We start from the raw sequence: 17,490 nt of genomic DNA, 5'->3' as shown, positions 1-17,490 counted from the left end.
GCATGGACAGCAGGGACAGTAGAGGGGTTAGCAGACTCCATCTGGAAGTGTTCATAATACCTGTTCTGGATGTCAGAAACCTGGGTACAGCCCCATTTAAACAATTCCATCATTCGAGGAACAGTATCCCCAAAGAAAAGTTCTTCAAAGGGAGACTCTGGACTAAAGGGGTCCTCCTCCTCAGAACCATAGTCCAACAGAGAAGGAATCTGAGAAGAATAAGCCAAAGCCTCTTTTCCAGAGTCCAATTCCTCATCAGAAGAGTCCTGCTCTGTAGGCCTAATAGCAGCAGGCTTTAAGGCAACAAGTGTGAGGATCCTTAGGAGCAGGGAAAATATGTTTTGTTTTCTGCTTCTTTTTCAAAGAGATATCAGCCCTAAAGATCTTAGGAGGCTCAAACCCTTGCCGACATTCAATCAATGTAGTGGGAATCTCTTCCCTAACAGAAATCTGCAGAACACCCCTTAGTCATTTGGATATGATCAACGGTTCCCCCTCAACATCCATAACAAACATCCGCAGAGCCTCCAATGATGTGTGAGATGCCAGATCCATGCATTCCTCTGAAGCGGTCTCAGCAGAATAATTCAACGGAAGACCTGGACGATCCTCCTGACTTTCCACAGAGACATCCAGGGGAGAAGGAACAAACAGCAGCCAAATCTGACCTAACTTTTATGGTCTTTGTCATGGGAGACAGCTGACCTTTGGGCCAGGACGATTCCACCATTACACCCTGCACCAACAACTTAAGACGTTGGTTCTCTAAGTAGATAAACAAAGAGGAGAGACAAATAAGAAGAGTCTTAGGGAGAAAAGCTTGACAAATCGGACATAATGTATGCCTGCGAGAAGCACCCAAGTGAAATAAACACTGCTTGTGATGATCTTTATGGGGAATCTTCCTCCCACACTGACATTTTCCCCTTCTGGATGACATATAACCTCGCAACAAATAGAAAAAAAGACAAGATAAGGAATAAAGCCAAAATAGGGCACTTATCTGACAATGGCTTGGTAACTAGCAGATGAAGGAGTATTCAGATCAACTATTGAAGACTGAGTTCAGACTGGTGGCAAAGAAGTTCTGAGGCAGATACAACTGTATGTCACCTTTATTCCTTACATCATGAGAGAGGAGCATACGGGTGATGTACAATGTTCTTCTAAAAAAACTAAGGTTTTGGTATACTGGCCGGACATAGGGCTGCCCTTGGCAGGGAATCCCTTTAGATAGGAATACTGCAACAGTGATATGGAAGGACATCTACAGTGACCTCAGAGCTTCCTTACAAAAAGAATACAAGATGTAACAAACCTGTCTTATGCAAAGAGCCTTAAAGCCCTTTCCCTCTATTCAGTCTCCTTTAGACTGCTGAGGGGTGATCTATGCCTGGTTTCCAAGGCTTCCTCAAACCCCATACTTATGAATCTCCTGCATATTCATGTCAAACAGTATCAGAAATACAAGGTCTAGGATCCTAAATTCTGTCAATGATTTAAAAAGAACATGCTGGAGAGACAGATACGTATTCTAGAGACTCACCCTCCAATGGAGCAGGCTTCCCATACATGTGAAGCTGAGTTTGACTATTACTCAATTTAAGTGCAACCACGATCAGTGGATGGGGAACAGGAAATTTACACCTGGCCCGGCACCCACATCCCTTATGGACAGAGGTAACTTATAAATGCCTGGCCCCTAAGGTCTTATTTGGATACAAGACATCATTATTCTTTCAGGAAAACTTGGCTAGGCTTAGAAAGGACCCCGGGTTGTTAGGCTAATAGGACTCTGTAAATCTATGAATGGTCTAAAGATAAATGCCATGGAATGCCGACTATTTTTAAGGCAGAATCCCATTTATGTGGTAAGTGTTACCCAAGGCATCTTAAAGCCCTGCTTGCCTTCTCTGTGTCCTATGAGGTCTTATGAGGTGATCTGTGCCTGCCTTGCCTACAAAAATGTAAATGACCCAATCCTGCTTGACTTTCTACATATCTTTAAAACTGAAAGTAACATAAATACAGACCCAAAAGGCCTACATCTATACTGCAACATAAACAAGACTTGTACTGGTACACACCGAAGGGAAGACTGTAGTCTAGTATGGGCCCCAGGAGGGGATATGGTGACCTCTTCTGACTGACAAGATTTGCCTCTTAGTAATTAGCTCAGCAAGACGTAAGGCTTCTCTAATGGTAGTGGCTATATTTGGTGGTCAAAGGAGAGTTGACTATTTACAAAGCTGACTAGGTCTCCAATGAAAGTGTATCATTTATGAGGTAGGTGTGTGAAAGGTCCTGTTTCCAAACCTGAATGATGCTACATTTATTGGCATTTATCTTCAGATCATGACCCTGGCACTACAAGTGTATCCAAATTAGGACATCTTGGAGGATCCAAGTGTTTTCAGGAGAGTTAATGATGGCTATTGGTCAGCCAGAGGTCATTAACATCAGACTTTGACATCAGAAAAGTAGATAAACAGATATGTTCTCAAAATGGAATTCTGGTATACAACTAGTGAGAACTTGCTTCGATGAGAGTGTGTCATTGACTCAAAGTGGCTTTTATTAGTGAGCTAGTTGGCAATCTAATGAGTTACATAAGGATTTACAATGAGATTAACCAGTTTGTCAGTTGCACCAGAGTGGGGTATAGTGTCAAAGACCTTAGTTAAACAGAGGTAAGCTGTGTGCAGTCACCCAGACCTAGTGTTTCTGTGATTCTTTCAGAGAAGTTAACTAGGTTTAGTAGGTGTGATTTACCCTTTACAAAGCCAAATTGTTTATAGTCTAGGGATTGCAGGTTCCCTGTTTCCTCATTTATGAGGTCCAGAATTATGTACTCATTCACCTTCTAAATGATGCCGGTAGGTTTACATTTTCCAGGGTTTGTGCTAGGGCTTCCCTTGTGCAGATGAACTGCTACAGCTGTTCTACAGGCTTTTTGTATACAGCCAGTAGAAAGGCTGTGGCTAAATAATTTGTCTGATAGGGTTTTTTTATATGGCTCTGGAAACAGGATGGTACATTATCTGAACCCACAGACCTGGTGTTTTTGGTCTTGGGGAGTGCTTACAGTATATCTTCAGAGATAATTATCATGGTGGTGTTTTACATGGATGGGGAGTTAGTTCCAGAGCAGCAGTATCCTCTGCAGCATATACTTCTCATTCCAAACCATTCTGTTGATGTTGCAGAAGAGGTTTAGCTACCTAGACTGTGTACTTTTGATGCCATTTGACTTGCTGATGTACACTAATTGAGTAACCTGTTAGTGTCTGGAAGATAGCAAGCACAGTGACAGGGCTTTGAGGCGGTCCATGTAAGATATGTTGTTTAGGGCTTGTATCTTTTTAGTAAGGTATCTCTGTGGGTGTTGCAGTTGTTGCATGTGTCTGGACAGATGCATACCAAAGGTGGCATTATATTCAATGACTGGACTAATGAGGGCCGAGTAAGGGTGGACAATGACATCTGAAAATCTAGACACATTACCTTTGTTTATAAGCTATACAATACTGAAGAACTTTCTTACAACAATGGTCAAATGTTAGGTCACTGTTCACATAAGTTCCCAAATCTTGAACAACTGGGTCAGCTCTTAGGGGTGTATAGTTAGTGTGGTAGTTCCCTGAGGCAGATGACACAAAGGACACAATGATGCATTTTGTGGCACTTACTTTCAGTGCATGATTTTGGCACTAGTTATTTATTTGGGACAAACTTTTCTGAAACCTCAGTTTTCTTTTTATTTTAGAATTTATCTACAGTTGAGTTCCACCAGAGGGGTTTGTTTCTAAAGCTGAAAGCTGATGTTATATTTGCAGTGACCTGCAACTTCAACATCTATGCAAGTGAGATGGGAATATAAATTTTGTATATGCAGTGGTAGTTTCTGTAGGGTCATTAAGAGGTGGAAAGTATAGTTGTGTACACTTACCATAAATGTAGATGTTCGAGTATATTCACTGTTGCAGTCATCACATTTGGGTTATTTGCTTGCAGGCAGCCCTCAGTCGGCCTGATTATCAAAGTCTTGGGTCCTGTTTCGGTTGCTGTCTCATCTTCCATGACGTCAGGTAGTCAGGGTATAAAGCATGCAGCCGACACCATTTTATCAGTTTTTCTTGCCCTAGATGTCAGATGCCCTCATAATGGGAAGCAATTATAAACAAGGTTACACCTCCAACAAAAAACAAATACACCAGAAAGCTTAAATACAGTAAGCCATTTAGAGAGGTATAGTCAATAGAAGACAGGGGGCTGGAGGGAAGGTAACCAGGACTGCAACAGTGAATACACTCGAACATCTACATTTATGGTAAGTGTACACAACTGTACTATGTTCTTCGTGTTTCACTGTTGCAGTCATCACATTTGGGTAGATTCCCAAAGCTAAGGATGGGAGGAGGCAATTAGATAGCATTAGGACCAGCTATAAGACCCTGCAAGACTGCAGTGGCAAAGCCAACTCTGGATTTAGAGAAAATTGGCAAGTGGTAATGCTTGGTGAAGGTAAGTACAGAACTCCAGGTAGCAGCTTCTAATCTAAGTTGTCTGTGTACATCCAAGGAGTGCAGTATTCATTCCCCTTTGTTCTGTGGATTAGAAAAGAAGGTTGGCAAATGAATGGACTGATTAAGGGCCACACTGGATACCACCTTGGGCATAAAGGAAGGGTTGGTCCTGAGGGACACCCTGTCTGCATGAAAGATGATGAAAGGCTCCACTGCCATGAGGGCCTGCAATTCAGACACCCTTCCTGCTGAAGTGATGGCTAGAAGGAAGCCGTTTTCCAAGAAAGGAGTTTCAACTCTGCATTTGCAGCCGGCTCAAAAGGAGGCAGAGTGAGCTTTTCCAATAGAAAGTTAAGGTCCCAGGCTGGAGTAGGGGCTCTCCTGGGTGGTCTTAGGTATTTGGCCCCTCTGAGGAATTGCTTCAGCAGTGGATGAGAAAAGAGGGGTGGCTCTGTATTATAATGTGCTGAGATGGCTGAGGCATGGATTTTGATGGAAGAAAAGGAAAGGCCCTTGTGAAGCATCTCAGTTAAGTATTGAAGAATATGAGGTAAATTGGGCACTGTTGCGCCCATCCCCTGAGTCTGTCTCCAGGAACAGACTCTTTTCCATTTTTCAGCATAGGATTTTCTAGTACTATGCCTCCTTGCCTCCAGAATGACATCCATCACTTGCTTACTGAGGGATGGTAACGGAGAGATCAGGTAATTAGCCAGGCTGCCAGGTTCAGGTTTTGAAGCTGTGGGTGCAGAATCTGGCCCTCCTGCTGTGACAGCAGAGCAGGGGTCTGAGGCAGGTGCCATGGTTCCAGCAGTGACACACTGTGCAACAGGGGGTACCAGTGTTGGCGTGGCCAGTCTGGTGCAATCAGTATTATCTTTGGTTTGTCCTGTTTGATCTTTAGTAGCACTTTGGAGAGGAGAGGCAGAGGGGGAAAGGCATAAACTGATAGGTTTTTCCAGGTGAAGGACAGGGCATCCGTTTTCCAAGCTTGTCTGTGGGGAGTCCTTGTGCAGAATTTGTCTGATTGGTAGTTCTGAGGGGAGGCAAACAGGTCTATCTCTGGGCACCCCATTTGTTTCTCAACATGTTGAATATCTTTGGTTCCAGTTTCTACTTGTGTGGGTCCATGAGATTTCTGCTTAGGTCATCTGCCAGTGTATTTAGCTTGCCTGACAGGAATTGGGCTTGCAGTTGCACTTGGTAGATCATGACTGTGTTCCACAGAGTCATGGCTAGTCTGCAGAGAGGATATGAGTGGGTTCCCTCTGCTTGTTTATCCACCACATAACCGTGGTGTTGTTCATCTTTACCAATAATTGTCCTGGAAGAATATGGTCCTTGAAGGCTGTCAGAGCACTCTGTTCAGCTAACATTTTTTTTGATTGATATGCAGATGCATTTGACTTTGGTTCCATTTGCCCTGAATGCACTGCCCTGCCAAGTGAGCCCCCCATGCAAAGTCTGATGCGTCTATTGTTAGGGTTTGGGCGGCAGGGGTAGAGTGAATGGCAGTCCCTTGTTTTGGTGGCAGGCCTCTGCCCACCAAAAGAACTCTATCTTTAGACAAAGTATGATATGAATCATTGATTCTAGGTCCTGAGAATGTTGACACCATAGGCTTTTTAGATACCATTGTAGTTTCCTCATATGCAGGCTTGCATATGGAATTAGTAGAATGCAAGAGGCCATGAACCCCACGGCTTGCAGTGTTTTCCTTGCAGACAGCTGGGTCTTTGTGGCCAGTAGTCTGAAGTAGGCTTTCAAATTAACTTGTTTCTCTGGCGTGAGGTAGGCCATCTGGGAAGTTGTATTCAAGCTTGCTCCCAGGAATAAAATTTGCTAACAGGGTACTAGATGCAATTTCTTTTCATTTATAGTGTACCCCAGAGAAGTTAGTAATATCCTCACAAATGCCAGATGATTTAATAGTATGTCCTGGCTTTCTGCCTGAATTAGACAATCGTCCAGGTATGGGTATATTTGAATATTTCTTTGCCTGCAAAATGCAATGACTGGAGCTAGGCACTTTGTGAATACCCTGGGCGCAGTAGATAAGCCAAAGGGCAGTGCAGAGAACTGATAGTGTATGTAGCCTGTTCTGAAGCATAGGTATCTTCTGCAAGACTCCCTTATTGGGATGTGCAGATAGGCTTACTTTAAATCCAGTGTTGCCAACCAGGCATTTTTGGCTAGCATGGGAAGCAGCTGATGCAGAGTTAGCATTTTGAATTTTGGGATTTCTAAAAAAGTGTTTAGGATAGACAGGTCCAGGATAGGATGCCAGGAATTGTCTTTTCTGGGTACCAGGAAAAGTCTTGAGTAGAAGCCTTGTCCCCATTCTTCTGGGACAGGTTGAATAACCCTGATGTTTAGAAGAGAGAGAACTTGTTTTTGAGCCTCTGCCCACTGATTTGGGGGTAGGTCTGGCCAACCGTTTGGGGTTGGTAAGGAGTGGAAGTGGAATCTGTATCCTTGGGAAACTATATTTAAAACCCATTTGCCTTGGGTAATGAGTTCCCAGTTTTTTGCATGCAGGGAGATCTTTCCCCCTAAAGGAACAGTCAGTTGAGCAGGGCTTGGAAAGTTCAAAGTTAAGCCATTGTGACAGTTTACCATAGGGGGGTGTCTTACTACTCCCGGCTTTGGAAGTGGGAGCCCCCCACTACTAAGGCCTGTGAGTACCTTGGGACTGAAGCCTGGGTGTTCTGCTGGTTCTGGGTTTGGACTGTGAAGGCCTGGAAGAGGCAGGCAAAGGGACCAATTCTTAGAAAGCCAATACCTACTAAATCTGGGAGGCTGAACTTGCAGGAAATCTTTAACAGTTTGCATAGATTTATCTTTTTCCTCCATCTTTTTAAGTAATTCTTCTGCTTTGTTGGTGGTCTTCGTTTAAGGGAGCATCCAGTAATTTAGCTTTAACATGATCTGGCAAAGATTGCTCCTTGAGCCAAGCATGCCTTCTAAGTACAGACCCAGTGACAGCAGCCCTGCAAGATGCCTCTAATGAATCAAAACCACATTGCAAAGTATGTTTTCCAAACTGCTCAGCAGAATGCATTAAATCTTGTAATTCCTTATTTTCAGCACAGTCAGGAAACAACATAATTTTCTGTTTAAGCAATCCAATAATATGCTGCTGGTATTTTAACATACGAAACTGGCAGCTTAAGGTCCTAATGGCCAAAGTGTCAGAAGTCTATACCTTTTTACCCCATCTATCCATGGCCCCAGAATCTCTATCAGAGGGGCTAGGGTTTTTGGCAGTAGTAGCCTTAATGCCTTTAGGTTCCTGAGAAATGGTCTCAGAATCCGTAGTAGGATTCTTAAAAAGGAACTTGTGAGAGTCAGGTACCCTGTAATACCTGTCAAGTTTTCTGGGAGCCGGAGGTAAAGAGTCAGGGGCCAGGCTACATTTCGAGAAGGCATCATCTACAATGTCCAGTACAGGAGGGAAAGCTAAAGGTCTGTGTTGAGGTAGGAGTAAGAATTCCCTGAGCCTCTTTTTGGAGTCAGAGTAATTCTGGCTTTCCCAGCGGAAATGCTCCCTAAGAGTATGCAAGGTTTCACCAAAAGAGAAATCCTCCGGAGGGGAAGCAGAGGGAATGGAGTCCTCTGCATCGGAATCCTCATACATAGATAAGGGCAACTCCTGGTCATCAGAGAAAACAGAAATTTCAGAATCCTGATCAGAAGAATCAGAATGAAAATCAGTCCTAGGTCTCTTAGAGGGAGAAGGGTGGCTTCCCCTAATTAAAGTAATAAGATCTTCAGCCATTCTTATCATTTGTTTTTTAGGCATAGCTGCAGTCTGGGCATCGGTTTTCTAGGCATGGATCGAGATTTAGGCCTTGAAGAATAAGATGGCGTTGGTTTAATATGCAACTCAATAGGCCTGAAGCCTGCACAGCGGCTCCGGACCCATCCAAGGTAGAGACATCTGCAGGTTCCACAGTTGAAGAAGCATCTTGTGGCATACCGGACTCCGAATAGGTCTCAGTAGAGGCCTGAGAATCTGTAGTAGTGGGTATCAGGGGCTGCGAAAGTGCCTCACTGAGTACCGGCGAACTGGCGACTAGCTTAGGAGAAAAGCCGTCGGCAGCTTTGGACCTATGAGGTCTGTCTCTGTCTTTATCTTTGCGTTTTTTCGGAATGTCGGTAGTCGGGTGGCTTACCAAAGCCATTTCTGGATAATTGAACAGAGTACCAAAATACTTAGATGTGAAAATGAACCGATGACGAATAATTCGAGGTTTGAATAAGGCACAAAACCGACAGCAAGGTACGTCGTGGTCTGGGCCTAAGCAAGGAATGCAGTATGAATGAAAATCTTTATGAGGTATTTGCTTTCCAGAAGAAATACAATTAACTTTTACTGACATCAGTTTAGAGCAAGAAAAAGGATCCCCAATGGGGTACTTAGCTTAGCTGAAGACTTTGGATCTGAAACTCGAAAACGAAAATTTTAGGAGTTGTCCGACCGGCACTTGCGAACTGCTTCTGCTTCAGACACCAGAAAGACTGATAAAATGGCATCAGCTGCATGCTTTATACCCCTGACTACCTGTCGTCATGGAAGATGAGACAGCAACCGATGCAGGACCCAAGACTTTGATAATCAGGCTGACTGAGGGCTGCCTGCAAGCAGATAACCCAAATGTGACGACTGCAACCGTGAAACACAACGAACATCACTGCTGGCGCTTCAGGTTATCACTGAGCACAAAGAAGTTGCTCTTGAAGAAGTCTCTAAAGATGGTTTTGTTGGTCATGAACCTGCAATTGGACTGTATGATGAATAAGACAGGAGAGTGACCTATCTGATCTGACAAGTGCGGCTGGGGCATTGGGCAAGAATCAGAAAGAGGTTGTGTTTGTAAGGACAAGACAAAATGAATCCATGCTTCAATTGAGGAGGGGGAACTATTTGATCAAGGGGTTTGCAAACATTAAGCATATTTATTTGTAGAGGTGTAGGTGTGCCAATATATGAAGGGGAAGTCCCTTAGAAAGATGATGTTTGGGTTACTGGAGAGGACTGCTAGTTTATTAAGATATGTTTTGTGATTTGCAAGTGTCATGGAGAGGGTTCTATAGTTGACCACGAAGGGGTATAAAGTCTTGCTTATTGATTATTAAGATATGAAAGAGTTTGAGGTTGTTGTCCCAGTCAATTTATCTACAGAAGAAAATGTTTCCAATAAGGGGAAACATGCCACCATTGGTATCTGCAGCTGCAGGCCTAAATAAGTGGCAGGTAGAGAAACCAGGTAAAGTGGGACAACTGCTACTGGGACAAGATTTCAGTGACAACACAGATATTCATGATTTCCAGAATTAGAATGGCCTCGGGGAAAGCATTTTCTTACATAGGCTCCTATACCTGTACTAGGCATCTATAATGAATATCCACTTTTCTAGAATTATACTTCTCTAAATATTCTGTTTTTTTGTTTACTAGATACCCTATTTTGCATCTCTTTGCACATTTCACAAAGTGAGACAGAATCCACTCAATACATACAAATTCAGAAACTCACTGCTTTAAAACAGACCATCCAAACAATACACTGAATATTTTTATCACACAACCTGATTACAAAGGAATTACAAAGGTCCTATTTTTTCCACTGCAGTTATCGTTACAAGATGCATAAGCAGTGATGAAACTATTAAAAATGTATAACACAATATTAAAGTGATGCTTTCAAAGTGACCCAAAGTAGGTCTAAATACAAAAATGTCAATTATACATTAAAAGAAATTGCTGAAGCAAAATCTGAAAGCTTGTCACAGTTTTGCAGCCACAGAAACCGGCTCCACTGGCAAAGAAGGATGAAGCCTAGATTACAGCTCAGGCAATTGAGTTCGGCTAGCTTCTTTGGCATCTGTTGAAGATGGCATGGGGCAGAAGAGTAGTGACAAGGTTTAACCTGCTCCTATCTCGTCAGAGGGAGGATGTGAAGGTGTGTTGAGACACGCAACAGAGGTAATGTAGCACCAGTGGTGATAGTAGAGTAATGCAAATCCTGGTACTAATGCATATCTGGGCCCAGAAAACTGTAAGACATAGCATTATTCAGGTGGAGACGGGTCCCCTGCAGCACCACAACATGCCTATAGTCGATTTAGCATGTCCAAGTCATTATGTGTCCAATTTCCCTTCCCGCCTTGCCAGAACAGCTCCAACTGTGGGGTAGTAGCAGGTTTGGAGATCTGGGTGATCTACCATCCACAACTGTAGTACCACTTACCCTTCTCACCTCATCTGGGGGTAGTACTGGGAGTGATGGTTGGGAGAACTCAGAGGAGGTTGCCTAACAGCTCTGACGACCAAAAAAAAAAAATTTTTTTTGCAGCATCATAGTCAAAATAGACATGAGGTATATAGTTACAAAGTGGGAGCAAAGCATCTGTAATACTGATAAGCAGTCTTTAGTGGAGACTGTCAGTTACAAAAGCACTCCCTCTAGAGTCTAGTTATACTAAGGAAAATTAACACCTGCCCAACATCGGTGAGTTTATAATGTGGGGCACAAAGAAACTCATGAATTCAGACTTCCTAGCCCAAAAAGCTAATTAGTCCATGTCATTTGTGAAAAGAAGAAATGTACTACTTAGCAATATCTAACAAATAATCATATGGAGAAACATAGATCTAGTGATGTTTGTCAGGAGATCTACTCAAAGCAAGCTTGAATTTATGGCATTCGACTTCTCAACTCCTAGCCTGCATACAAGTTGCTCATTTTACATAAAATGCATTAGCAGTCACACAATAAGATAAGACCACTCTTTCTGTAGACTTAAAATAGTTGAGTTGCTCTCCAGTTCTAGAACACCTTCCAATTATTTTAGCAATTCAAGCAAGTTATCAGTATGAGCCAGCCAAAGCAGAAAAGAAAAGAAATCTGGAAAATCAAATGCCTTAAGCCAGAAGGCCTTATTGTTCATGACACTTCTGAAGTTAATGGAGCCACTCCATCAACGAAGCAAGGAAATGTGTGCAATCCATCTGTGCAGGTAGTTCAGCTACAAATTGTTGCAAATGTTCCAGTTAGAGTAACACTCGTTGCAGTAGCCCTTACAACGAGCATTACCATAGTGGGGACAGTTAGCAGCTCTACAAGGTCTTTTAGGCAGTTCCATCTTTGTTCTTGTGCTACAATGATGACTGTTAGGCAAACGACTAGTGGCTGTCCTTGACTCCAGTTTGATATTCTCTCTTGACTTTCCACTGAATGGCATGTCTGAATCAGAAGGACTCCCATACGGCTGTCTTGCAGGTGATCCCTGGAACTATTAACAAGAAGAGAAGAAGAAAAAGAAAACAAATCATATAAGTGAATACAGTGTGCTCTCAATCATTTTTGGCACTTTCTTCCAGTAGGTTTACTATTCTTTCTGTGCACATCCTATCTTAAACTGTTCACAAATTCATATCTTCATCGGTAGTTACAAGGCATGTGGACTAGGAAACGACTGAAGAGCTTATTCCAATTTTACAATTGCCCCAGTGCACTGTCTGGTTAAGAGGACTTGCTTGGCATCACAGTAAGCAAATGAAAGCTAAAGGAATCAACTCTGGACTACTGGAAGCTGTGCATTAACAGTTCATAGCCTTAATCCCCTGCACTAACTACCAGACATTTGAACTGCTAAGGCTCCATTGGAAGTTAGGTGGGATTTAAACTGCTTCTACTCCTATAATGCACACATGATCCCTTTTATTACGTATGTCCTTACTGTATATTTCTGTTTTATATTTACATGGCAGTATATTGCACTGATTATGCTGAAACACTGATGCAAAGACAGTGCAGACATAAAAGCCACCAGCAAGCAGAGTCTCAAAACTCTGGCATGGCAAAGGGGAAAATGAGTGGCTTACATCCAGCTCTGCGTCATGGGACATGGGAGAGGGTATGAGAATGTCTGCATTAGGTCTGCTCTTCTTTCAGGGCTCAGACGTTACTCATAGGCATCAAACAGGCCAAAGACTGTATGCTGATCCCAAAGAATAAGCCCACACAGTATCAGGTTGACCAAGTGTGCTGCAAAAAATTGTAAACAGGCAATTATAACAGAAAGGACTACATCAAACAGAATCAACCCACACAATAGAAAGACTGTCAGTCACTGGACCTCTAACTCCCACTCTGCCTCTAGCTACTTCAAGATTACAGTGCCAAAAAGCATTTTCCAGGACAGATGGCACCCAGAAGGTATTGTGGAGTACAAGGTGTTAAGATTGGTGGGGAATAAAAAGGGCACAGGTTGTACATCATTTTTAATGGCCCATGGTGTCAGCTGAATGCTAGGACAAATTAAAAAAAAATAGTGATTTGACTATTTCACTAGGTAACTACGGTTAGCAGTTTTTGACCTCACTGCTTATTTGTATCCCTGCAAAAATCCTTAGGTATTATCAAAGCCATAACCCTGGTTAGTTGTCGACTGATGCATATTGTCACTCTGCCACTGCACAGCATTTCTTAGGTCTCTGATGTAAAGGGGACACTATGGTGAACTCAGTAGGACTATCTAGTCAATAAACAAACAACGATCTAGAATAAACACCTGCAAAAGAGCAATTATTTGTGCACATCCTCTGTCATAGTTCACAGTTGCAGTCTTTTGCTGATAAGCATGTGAACTCATCTGAAATTCTTTTGCCATTTTTTATCTGTCTTTATGTTCTTGTTACAGATACTTTAGAAAAGAAATACCTCCAAGATCACAGTTAAAATATATCCTGACTACGATCTGCAAAATACTATACACAAGCCTGGTACTTCCTGCATCTAAAGACTTCCTCACTGTACCTTGTCTGACGTGTTTCTTTTCATGCCATACTTTTCTCTCTTCTAAGAAATGCATGCTGACACTCTTCTCTCTCATCATTCAGTTAATATTGCAGACTAATGTTCCCTGGATTGCCTCCAGCCTAGATGTTGTATGAGGTTTGTAAGAACTAATTCTTCAAAAATGGACACCCTAATCTAAAATGGTTGCTATTAGTAAGCAGCAAGTGAAAAAGCAGCTTAATTGTACTCGTTTCCCACCTTTCCTAGCCAGTATAGTCCAGATCCCAGGCTTTGCTTTTCTCAGGACTTTATTTTCTGTGTTCAGAGCTATCCAGACCTTGCTGTGGTAGAGGGAAGACCTACTGCTTACCAGTGGGAGTGGTGAGCATTGTACTGCCTAACACTAGATGAGTGGTTTCCAGCTCTGAAATTGTAATTTTATTAGCCTTTTTGGGCTGATTTCTATCCCTTTCAACTTTCTGGCTTAAAAACACGTGTGTTTGCACATTTTTCATATCGTTCATCACCGCGGGGCTACACTTAAACTATTCCAGGTGCCAGAAAGTCTGCTTTTCAAATTTTCCCTTAAAACTAGCTGGCTTCTCAGTAGTAGCATCAAAATCTGAACCCCTGTGACTAGCACTTGCTCTAGAACCTGCTGGAAAGCACTAGGAAGCCTGAAACTGATACAAGCACTCAACTCTCCTTGTCAATAAGGAGAAATTAATTGTAGGCATTAAACAGCCTATAATTGCAAAGTACCTTGAAAAGGTAAGGGAAAATAGCTCTTGTACTTTACAAAAAAAGCACCTAAACAGGCATGTCCAAGGGTCAGCTTCTGGTGATTTCTCCTGTCCACCTGGTGAATCTGGGCATTTTGGGGCAATGCGGCAACTGCCTAATGTACACAGACAACCCTCTCCTCCTACCACCCAACACTAAAACCTGCGAGAGATGCACTTACACAGTCAAACTGGAAGCAAAGCTCTCTCTGGCCAAGATTGTCCTAGACAGTCAAGAGGAGAAGGTTAACACCTGCACTTCACCTCAAGCAACTCATAGCCCTTCAAAACCCACACCATCAACAACCACACACAGAAACACTAAACCCACATATGCGGAGGCCCTTAACATTAACCTGCCCAAGCAACAAGGACCTCCAAGGCTGAAACACAAACAAACACCAATAACAACCAAAGTGACACATAGTTCAGAACACCAGCGTGCCACCCAACAACAGCCCCTAAGGCAAGACAATGTACCCAACACTTTAATCATAGGTGAATCTATAGTCAGGCACACTGATGTCCCATTCATCAGGCTGAACAAGGAGAAAATTACAGTCAGCTGCCTGTCGGGTGCCAGGATCCACCACATAATGCATGCAGTAAAGTCACTCCACAACAAGTACAAATACGACTCTGTCATTGTCCATGTTGGAGTGAATGACTTGAGACGTACCTCCCTGGACTACATGAAAAGAGACATGGAAGAGCTCTCAGATCATGTGGCCCAGGCAGGTATTACCCTAGCCCTGAGAAGCATCCTGCCTTCGCCCAGAATGATACGACAGTATAAGGACAAAATGATTGACTTCAACAATTGGCTAATCTTCTGCTGTCATTCAAAGGGGATCCAGTATCTGTCTTCCTGGGAAGACATGATCGACAAACCACGATGCTTTGCCAGAGACAGTCTGCACCTGTCACCCCTGGGATTCAGGTTACTGGCTAAAGCTCTTGCCACCCCTATAGTGCCTTTTTTAGGCAAGGTTCAAAGGACAAAACCACCACCGTAACAGATACAAGCATGCAAAATCTGAAGGTAATGCTACTCAATGCTACAAGTCTAAACCCCAAAATGCACTCTTTGAGGCTCTCCTAAAAATGGAGAACATCGATATCTGTGCAGTAACTGAGGCCTGGTTCAAGGCTCCAGAGAGCACCACTGCAATATCAGGCTACAACTTTTATCACACTTTTCGGCCACAAAACCAAGACCGAAACACTAAAGGTGGAGGAGTGTCCATATTCACCAAGTATATTCACACCTCCAGGCTAGTTGCCCAACAGAATGCATCTGAAATTCTCCAGGAGCAACTAACACTAGGCAAGACTGCAATCCAAACTGTAGCTTGCTACAGATCCCCCACCATGTCCCAAGATTCTCACTACACCTTTCTAAACATACTGGAAAATATTAAGATACAACCAAACACCCTAATACTGGGTGATTTCAACTATCCTGCCATTAACTGGGAAAACTACTCGGGTATCAACACTTTTTCCCAACAGTTCTTGAAATTCATAATTTCCAATGCCCTGGATCAACTAATCCATTGTCCCACCAGGGCTCCAATATCCTAGACCTGGTCATTACCAACATGGGAGATAAATGCTCCAAACCAGTGGTCACCCCCTTATTGGTCAGGTCTGACCATAACAAAATCACCCTTGACATCCACATCCCACCCCCACTCCCCAGTAAGGAAACCTCCATAAAAAACTTCTCCAAAGCCAACTTCATGCTACTCAAGTCAGAAGTGACAAACTTCATGACACCCATGCAGACGGGATCTGAAAGTTCGACTGCTGAGTCCTACACTAAGGTACTGTACGAGCACATCCACTCATACATGAATCATGCCATCCCAAATAGAACCAAAATGCTCTCCTCCAAAAAAGGAAGCCAATCTGGTGGTCCCCTGTTATAAACAAACTATACAACAAAAGGAAGAAACTGTTGCAGAAAAGAGGAAAATCCCAGGATGCAAAAAACTCCCTTACCAGCCTCAGTAAGAAGCTGAGATTCCTCATAAAATCCTCAAAAGCTAGTTACAAAAATAAAATTGTCAAAGATTCCAAAGACAACCACAAGGCATTCTATAATTATGTCAAGAATCTAAATGGCAACGCTCAGATCTGCTCTGAGCTACAACAGAATGGCATTAAATATACTGATCCCAAGGATATTGCCAATATCCTGGCAGATCGATTTAGTGCCAACTTCACCCCCCTCTCACCCCCTAAAGGGCCCATCTCAATACCAAAAGATTGCCAAATTCCGGTAATCACGCCCACACAGGTAGAAACCATACTCTTCAAAGCTAAGAATACAGCATGCATGGGACCAAATGACATCCCAGGCTGTGTACTACATGAACTACAAAATGAGCTGGCACCTCACCTAAGTGTCATGTTTAATCATAGCCTCACCTTAGGCCTCGTACCCACTGAATGGTGCACAGCTACAGTTATCCCACTCCACAAGGGAAGCTCCACCTAGGATCCCGGGAACTACCGTCCCATTAGTCTGACGAGCCTGATCTGCAAGGGCATGGAACTTATAACAAAGACATTGGCAACCTTCAAATACTGGACCCCACCCAGTTTGGGTTCGTGAAGGGCCGATCTTGTCTCCTGAACCTGATAGACTTCTTCAAATCAGTCTCCATAGCTGTGGACGAGGGTAAGGCAGTCCACACAGCTTATCTAGACATTGCCAAGGCCTTCAACACCACCCCCCACTCTGGAATCATAGATAAACTTACTAAGCTGGGCATAAATCCCTACGTCACTCGATGGTTGCCAACTGGCTTACTGACAGAACCCAGACTGTAAAAGTAGCCGACTCCAAATCCAGCTCCAGACAAGTGACAAGTGGAGTACCTCAGTGTTCAGTCCTGGGACCGCTCTTGTTTGGCATCTACTTCTCTGAAGTACAGGCCAACACTAAGGGACTCTGGCTAACAAAGTTCGCAGATGACTGCAAACTCTGAGCCATTATTGAATCCCCAAATTATGTGGATATTCTATAAAAGGGCCTTACAGAAACAGATGCTTGGTGCTACAGCCATGGGCTCAAGCTTGCTGCCAAGAAATGTATAGTTATCCCATTTGGAAAAAAACATGTACCCATGAATTATCACATAGGTGGCAGTACAATAAACATTGAAAGTGTGATGAGGACTTAGGGACACAGGTGGACAGTGGTCTCACCTTCGATAACCACATCACCATAGCAGTCAGGAAATCCTTCTATGTGGCACACCTCATCATTTTTTCATCCAGAAAAAAGGAGGTCATTGTCCCACTGTACTCATCCCTCATTAGACCCATTATAGAGTATAATGCCCCGTTTGCTATGTACCTCACAAG

The 17,490-nt window shown here is 43.1% G+C and overlaps 1 protein-coding gene across 1 annotated transcript in view; it reads right to left on the bottom strand.

The window, feature by feature from the left end:
- Positions 1–9,952: 9,952 nt before the first annotated feature.
- Positions 9,953–17,490, bottom strand: part of LOC122792200 (tumor necrosis factor alpha-induced protein 3-like) — an 887,411-nt gene continuing 879,873 nt past the window's right edge. Inside the window, exon 9 of the mRNA XM_044059930.1 lies at positions 9,953–11,825. Within this exon, the coding sequence (XP_043915865.1) occupies positions 11,559–11,825 (267 nt within the window). The 3' untranslated portion in view covers positions 9,953–11,558. The remainder of the gene's footprint in view (positions 11,826–17,490) is intronic.

Source organism: Protopterus annectens, chromosome 1.part2 (assembly GCF_019279795.1).
Source record: "Protopterus annectens isolate FY-2018-M chromosome 1.part2, PAN1.0, whole genome shotgun sequence".
In the NCBI taxonomy this organism is placed as follows: Eukaryota; Metazoa; Chordata; order Ceratodontiformes; family Protopteridae; genus Protopterus; species Protopterus annectens.
The sequence above is the reverse complement of the archived record's forward strand: the minus strand, read 5'-3'. Positions and strand labels throughout refer to the sequence as shown.